This window comes from Sminthopsis crassicaudata, chromosome 5 (genome assembly GCF_048593235.1).
Source record: "Sminthopsis crassicaudata isolate SCR6 chromosome 5, ASM4859323v1, whole genome shotgun sequence".
Lineage (NCBI taxonomy): Eukaryota > Metazoa > Chordata > Mammalia > Dasyuromorphia > Dasyuridae > Sminthopsis > Sminthopsis crassicaudata.
In genome coordinates this window covers 305,053,047-305,060,294 of record NC_133621.1, presented here as the reverse complement: position 1 = coordinate 305,060,294, position 7,248 = coordinate 305,053,047, and the positions used below count along the sequence as shown (strand labels likewise).

At 64.4% G+C, this 7,248-nt stretch overlaps 1 protein-coding gene across 1 annotated transcript; it reads right to left on the bottom strand.

Moving 5' to 3' along the window:
* Positions 1-343: 343 nt before the first annotated feature.
* On the bottom strand, positions 344-7,194 carry LMF2 (lipase maturation factor 2). The gene is made up of 14 exons (XM_074271963.1): positions 6,930-7,194; positions 6,202-6,455; positions 5,924-5,952; positions 5,475-5,671; positions 5,165-5,343; positions 3,765-3,906; positions 3,544-3,678; positions 3,262-3,367; positions 2,971-3,067; positions 2,702-2,884; positions 2,072-2,240; positions 1,694-1,805; positions 1,257-1,353; positions 344-969 (listed from the first exon to the last, which is right to left on the bottom strand). The coding sequence occupies exons 1-14, from the start codon at positions 7,126-7,128 to the stop codon at positions 667-669; spliced, it is 2,202 nt and encodes a 733-aa protein (XP_074128064.1). The 5' UTR covers positions 7,129-7,194; the 3' UTR covers positions 344-666.
* Positions 7,195-7,248: the final 54 nt, after the last annotated feature.

Below are 7,248 nucleotides of genomic sequence, written 5' to 3'. Positions count from 1 at the left end.
CGGACTCTGGTCTGGCCTCCCTCTCCCACATCGGGCCCTGGTCCTCTGCAGGGAGAGATTCCAGTGCCCGGTGGCACCCTCTTCTTAAAGCCCATGGGTAGGCTGAGGGGAGCACTCTGAACGTGGCTCTGGTCCTAGGGAGCAGTGGACCAAAACAGGGTTTCTCTTGCCCCATCCAGGAAGAGTAGGCTCTCGGCCTAGGCAGAGAGGGGCTGGCTCAGGCCCCGCAAGCCCAGCCTCTCGCTCCCCTGAAGCCTTTCTGGCTTTTCTGCCCTCCCAGGGGAGAATCCCACGCCTGCTCCTCCCTCTACCGCCCACAAGCCAAGGATGGAAAAAGGCCAGAGACGTTCCTTTCTTTATTTAGAAAACTCGAGGAAGACTGGTGTCCATCCATCTTACACGCCCGCAGGAAGGGGGGGTGTCTGGCCTGGGCACCCCGGTCCAGCTCTGGGGAGTCAGACAGTCTTATTAAGGCATTTGAAGCTGGCCCCACGGAATGGGCCCAGAGTGCAGCAGGTGGGAGAGGCCGAGAAGGTCCTGAGCTTGGCGGAGGCTGGTGCTGGTGCCCTGATCGCTGGATGCCCCAAGAGCATCCCGCCGTCACCCTGCCACCAGGGGCAGGGGAGCCTCACCTGAGAAGTGGCCTGAGATCCAGGCTGACCAACATTATTTCTTTCTCCGGGAACCCTTGGAGCCATTTCCAGCCCCCTCTGAGCTATGGGGTTGGGACCGTTCCTTGCCCCCCTTCTCCTTCTGGGAGACTGGCTTGTTCTTCTCCCCACTTGCTGTTTCCGGCCTCTGGGGCCTGGGATGCAGTAGCGCCTGGAGGAAGTGGATGGCCCCCACTGAGCAGATGAGACCCCAAAGCAGCATGGGGGCAGCCAGGGGGGTCAGCTGATCCCGCAGCCAGCGCAGGGCTCGAGGTAGCAGGCTGGCTGAGCTGTGGGGGGCGCGGCCTGGGTTTTTGTCCTGGAGGGGAGAGAGAGAGAGAGCTATGGCTATCCTGCAACAGCCCCCAGGACCACAGTAATAACAATGGGCATTCTGGCAATCTTGGAAGGTTTGCCAACATTTTGTTGCACTTCACGTGTGGAGAAACGAGGGACTTGCCCAAATCCAGACAGGGAGGGAGGGAGATAGGGTGCCCAGCTGACACTCCCTGCCTCCTTTTGCTGGGGCTCGCTGTGCAGAGATGTGCCTTCCCATGCATCCTGCCCCATGCCCAGCCTAGCCTCGGCCCCTGGGTTCCTCCTTACCTGGAGACCAAACTGTGCGAGCAATGACTCCAGCTTTGGGTCCCCCAGGGACACTGGGGGAAAGAACTCCTCAGCCCATTTTCGCCGCCACCACGTGCTAAAAGACAGAAAAAGAAATGGAGGCCAACAGGGGTTGGGGGACCGCTAGATTCCCTGTACCCTTCCCAGCCTGCAACTGCCTCTGCCATTTGACAGCGTGTGGTTGCTCTGCCACTCTCAATGCCCCCTCCTCAGGCTTAGTTCTCAGATATGCTCCCAGGGCCCCACTCCTGCCTCCCACCAGGACCTCACTTTTGTCCCCTGTTCCTGATACCTGCCCATCCCTGCCCCTTGGCCCCACCTGCTTGCCACCAGGGTCCCCTCCCTGCCCCCTGGTCCTGCACTCTTCCCCCGGCCAGGGCCTCCCTCCTGCTCCCTGTGCCCTACTAGGGCCTTACCCTTGCTCCCCAGGCCGTGAGAACCAGTACTTGTACAGGTGTGCCCGGATAAAGGTGGGCGGCTGCTCCCAGAACGGGTACTTGAAGACATCCACTTGTAGCAGGCGGATCACTGCCGCAGGGGAGGGAAACTACTGAGGATGCTGCCCCCAAACCAGGACCTCTGCTCCCATCTACTTGGCCCCTCGCTGTGTCTTCCTCTGAGGCAGAGGGATGACTCCGAAGAATGAGGCTGCCCGGGGCCCCTCGCTCCTGTCTCCTGCAGCACAAGGCCTTCCTCGTGGCTCCCCACCCCCTCCTGTGCTTCCTTCTGTAGCAGGGGCCCAGGAGCCTTTCTTCCAGCACTAGGACCCCTGCCTCCCTCCTCTCTGCCCTCACCGGGTGCCTTTCCCTGAAGTAGGCGGTAGACGAGACTGGAAAACCAGGGGCTGTGGGTGTGATGGCCCAGGGCAGCAAACCACATCTGCCAGTCTAGGCGGGGCTGGTGGGGAACCACGATGGGGGGAGCCACACTGACATTCCCCGGCTTATACATAAACTCGATCTCCTTGGGAAGCCAAAAAGGGAAAGAGCTGAGGGTCCCAGCTGGCAGCATGTCCCCCTTCTCCCCTCCTCTAAGGGCTTCCCACATGACACACAGCCCCTCGTATGATGGGGGGACAGGTCAGGGGTCACAGGGAAGGCAGGTCAGTGAAGGCCAAGGAATTAAACAAGTGCTTCCTTTTTCTGGGAAGGCTTATGCCCAGACCAGGAGGTTGGGAGGGGTAACCCCAGATCCCCAGGCTGTATGAAGGGGATAAGAGAAAGGCTGGCATTGCCCACGACATAAACATGTCTCCGAGCACTGACTTCTCGTCTGCTCCCTGGTGCCCGGCTGACTCCAGGACCAGGACTTAAGATCCTCATTTGCAGTGGCTCAGGGGCATCTCTTGCCCTGTCCCTCTGCGCTCAGGCCAGCACCCACCCCTGCCTACCGGAGGCCCGGCCTCACGTCCCTGGGCTCCTCACCGTCCAGCTCTGCCCATCATAGCTGCCCTCCAGGACCACCTCGGGCCGCCCACCCAGGCCCGTCATGCGGCGGAAGAGGCCGTAGGAGTTAGCCAGCTGTAGGTGCTCCACGGCGCCAAAGAGGCGGTAGGCCCCAGGCCAGAGCTGCCGGTTGGTCCCCGGCTCCAGATAGGTGTAGGGTACCTGAGGCAAGTTACAGAGTGGGTCATCCCTAAGCCTGGCAACACCAGCCCCTGTGGTGCAAAGCTCCCGGCCCGGCCCCGGCTCACCAGGCTGATTGTGAACATGGCCATGGCGGCGGCACCCACGATGGACAGCTGGACGGTGGCTTTGAGCTTCCCCAGCCATTTGCGGATGCGGGCGCACCTGGGGGAGGAGGGGACCAGCCAGACTTAGGAGGTCCTTGGGCCCCTGGTTGGCTTCAGGGCACAGGCTCTCCATGCCCAGCACGGAGCCCACATGCTTGAGATGGGCTCTGGAGCTGGAGAAGGGCCCAGGCCCCACCTTGGCCCAGGTCCCACAGGCCTCAGCTCCCTGCCCCAGCCCGGCCTGCCTAGTACCTGTAGAGGGCAGTCAGCAGGACCCAGAGCAGGGAGGCCATGCCCAGCCACACAGAGGGCATCGTGACCACCTTCAGCCACTGAGAAAACTCATGGAAGGTGAAGGCTGGAGAGGAGAAGGAGGAGAATCAGGAAGAGGATGGCGCAAGGAAGGCTGCCCCATGCCAGCTGGAGCAAACCAGCCACTTCATGAGCACGACCTTCCCCTCGCCATCATGGGTGCCCGCCCTGCCTGGCTCACACCTCCCCTCCCCCACATCGAGGACCGTGACTCTGTCCTACCCGTCTTGGCCTGAATGCTGCCCCATTCCCGGTCCAGCTCCAAGCCAAAGTAGTGCACTGTGCCGTAGGCCAGGAGCCCATAGACGGCCACCTCCAGCAGCAGGGACAGGGCAGTCAGCAGCCGCCGGGCCCGGGCTGCAGAGACAAAGATGGAGGGAGGGCGTGGGGCCGTGGGCCTGCCGGGCCAAGGTCCCCGCTCCACGGGCCGAGGGGGCACTTACAGGCAGGCGGCTGCTTCGTCCGGCCCGTGCCCAGCCACCAGGCCACGTGCTGGTCGTCCAGCAGGGACGTGGTGAGCACCAGGGTGAGGAGGTTGAAGAAGTTATAGTTCCCTGTGAGGATGATCAGGACCTGGAGCAAGGCCTGGGGAAAGGGGACAGAGAGGTCAGTGCAGTGAGGGGGAGGTGGTGGAAGGGAGCTCAGTGGAGTGGGGGAGAAGTAGAAGAGAGATGGGAACAGGGGGAAGGAGGGAGGGGAGTGGGGCATAAGGGATAGCAATAGGAGAAGGAAGTAGGGAGGGCAGTAAGATAAGGGGGAGGAAGAGGGCAGGGGCGAGAGAGGGAGAAGAGGAGAGGGGAACAAAGGAGCAGACAGTGGGGGAGGGAGGCAGGGAAGAACGAGGGAGGGAACATCAGTGATTCCCCATCAGCCAGGGAACAAACACAGAGCCCGGAGCCGGCTCTCCCCGGGCCTCCAGCGTCCTTCCCCAGTGATATTTCAGATCTGTCCTTGCCCCAAGGCCAGGCCAGCCAGTTCTTGACATCTGTGCCATGGGGCCATCTGGCTCCAGGCTGGACGCCCTTTCTCCCTTCTGCCCACTGAGGTCAAGCAGGCCGGCTCTAACCCCCTTCCACGTGAGTCCGTCAGGCTTGAGGCCCTGCTTGCATGCCCCCACCATCCCCTCGGGTTACTTGTCCTGGAGAACCCTCAGCTGCCCGGGTCCCCCGCCGCTCCCGCGCCTCCAAGGCCTTCCTACGCTGACGTCGCCAGAGCCAAACCCAAGAGCTCTGAACGGCTTCGGCAGCCGTGGCGGGCGCTGAGCGCGTTCGAAGCTTGGGGTCCGCTAAAAGCTTCGGATCTTTCCCCAAGGAACTCTTTGGTCCCACTTGCCCCATCACAGACTCGTGGGGCTGGTTTTCGCCAGTTTTCCACACAGGACTTGACAGTTGCCTTCATAGTTCAGTCCAGAGTTCTGGCAGGTGAACCCTGACTTATTGTCCCTCCCCATCTCTGTCAGCTGAAGGGATGAGCGTTCCAGGCCCAGTTTTCCTGGGTTTCTCCAGGGCCTTTTCCAGAGCTGACAACGAGCACTCTTTGGGACAGGGTCCGACCAGGCCAGCATCGCCTGAGGGTCTGGCCCGCTGCCGCAGGGGCGCCTGCCCGGCTGCAGGAAGAAGACGGCCCCGATCCTTCCCTATTTCTTCCTGCCGTGATCATCCCACACAGGAAAGTGACCCCCGCCAGCCTGGACCCATCTGGAGGGCCTCATGCCTAATTTGGCCTCCGAGAACACGCTCCCTGGGGGCAGGAATCCTTTCTCGCTCTTTGAGCCTCAAACACAGCCGGCCTTTACAAAAGCCAGGGAGAAAAGCGGGGGCCCAGGCCCCTCTGTCCGGCTTACCTGGGAATAGAACGCGGCGAGGCGGAGCCGGCGGATCGGGGCAAAGAACAAGACGGGCACGGCAATCTCGATGAGGAAGGTGGCCACCACACTGAGCTTGTGAAGCCAGACGGGCAGGTGGTGGGCAAACCAGGCGGCAGGGGTGGGCAGACACTGGGTCTCGTAGTGGTAGGTCAGGGCTGAGGAAGGCAGAGCTGGGGCTCAGGAAGGGTGGGGGAGGGCCGGGCGCCAGCGAGGGAGCACAGGACCCCTCGTGGGGGGATGGCGGGGCGAGGGCACGGGTCGGGTGGAGGGCAGCGTGGCTGCTCACCTGTGAGCCCCCACCAGGTAGGGCAGCGGCTGGTGAGCTTGACCACTCCCGAGGCAAACATGAGGCGGAAGAGGAGCCACCGGACCAGCCAGAAGGGGACGTCTGCGTGTGGTGGGGCTCCTGTCTCCTTGCCCCACGTGGGACACCAAGGGGCTACCAGCACTGCCAGGAAACCAGTCTCCAGCAACAGGGAGTCCCTGCAGGGGCCCGGTATCACAACGAGGGAGGCAGGGAACCGGGCCCCGCCCCCCCAGGGGCCGGCGTGCACTCCCTGCAGCCTGCCCCGGCCCCATCCCTGTCCTCCCTCACCCGGGGAAGCCCCTGCTCTGTCCTCCCTCCTGCACTGACTCCCAGTCGGGGCCGCTACAGCCTGCTGGCCCGGGGGCCGCTGGGACGTGAGCTCCTCCAGGACCCCTCAAGCTGTGGGATGGAGGCGCGTGGCCACTCACCACTGGAAGTACAGGAACACCTGGCCCACCTGCGGAAGACAGGAGGTCTGCAAGGGCGGCCAGGCTGGGCTCAGCCTCCTCCCTCCCCGGCCTCCCCCGGGGGCTCGCTGGGCCAGGAGGGCTTTGCGATGCTTTCCCCCAAATCCCAAGGGAAGGGAAGGGAAGGAAGCAAGATCCGGGAGCCTGCAGGGCCTGCAGAGGGCAGGAAGGGGGCGGGCAGAGCCAGCCGGCTGCCCTCGGGAGCGGAAGGGGCCTCTTGCCCAGCGGGCCCTCCTCACCTGGTACAGGGAGAGGTAGAGGCTCCAGAGCAGCAGGTAGAGCAGGCCGTGGCGCAGGGCGGGCAGCAGCAGCGCCCCCAGGCTGCCCAGCGTCCCCACAAGGCTCAGCAGCTCCATGCCTTGCTCCGTGTCCAGCCCGAGGCGAGGGGCCAGCCAGAGCAGGGTGGGGGCCTCCCGCAGCTGCTGCCACAGACCCTTCCCCAGAGGCCGCAGCATCTTCCGGGCCGGCAGGATGCCCTCGCGCCCATACAGCCCTGGGGGAAAGGCGGGTCAGGAAGGCAGCTGGGGGGGGCGGCGCGTGCCCACCCTGTCCCAGGAGAAAAGCACAGACGCTCCCTGGGCCGCCCGAGGGGGAGGACGCCAGGGGCAGGGGCGGGTCCCTGGGGAGCGGCCCAGGGAAGAAGGTCGGGGAAGTGGAGGATGGGGACGCGAGAAGATGGGGGGGCCGGTCCCGTTAGTCCCCAGGAGAGTTTGGAGAAGAAAGGTGGGGGGAGGGGCCCGGGGGAGGGGCTCGGAGTGTTGGGAGAGATTCCCAGGGGAGGGGGGAGCGTGCCCCGCAGGAGGAACTTCCCGGGGAAAAGGAGACGGTCCCTGGGGGAAGGAGCAGGGGAGAATCTGCAGGGGGGGTTCCAAGGGAAAGGGAAGGGTCTCCAGCGGGGGAGGACCTGGAGGGGGATTCCTGGGGCTAAGAGGGGAGGGTCCCCGGGGCGGGGGTCGCGCGGCCTCACCAGGGATCTGCGCGTAGAGCGAGGCAAAAGCGAACAAGAAGGCAGCCGCCACGCCCTGCAGAAACAGGCGCTGGGGCTGCCGCGAGCCCGCCATGGCGGGCAGTCCCGGTCCGAGTCTGGGCCGGAGCTGCCGAGACACGTCGGCCCGCCCGCGGTTGGCCCCGCCTCTCTTCCCGACCCCGCCCTGGAGGCGCGTCATGGGCTCTGGCTCCGCCCCCGGTGCAGCCCCGAGCACCGAGGAAGCTAGCTCCCTCCCTCCCGCTTCTGTCCCGCCCCCGTGTTTACGTCAGCACCCGCCCCTCCTTTGGCCTGTCATTCG

Excerpts from the sequence above, each read along its gene's own strand:
- LMF2 (XM_074271963.1), bottom strand. The coding sequence starts at position 7,128 with ATGACGCGCCTCCAGGGCGGGGTCGGGAAGAGAGGCGGGGCCAACCGC. Across the intron at positions 2,241-2,701 it reads ATGATGGGCAGAGCTGGACG|GAGATCGAGTTTATGTATAA; the intron begins GTGAGGAGCCCA and ends TGGCTTCCCAAG. Across the intron at positions 1,354-1,693 it reads TCACGGCCTGGGGAGCAAGG|CACGTGGTGGCGGCGAAAAT; the intron begins GTAAGGCCCTAG and ends TCTGTCTTTTAG.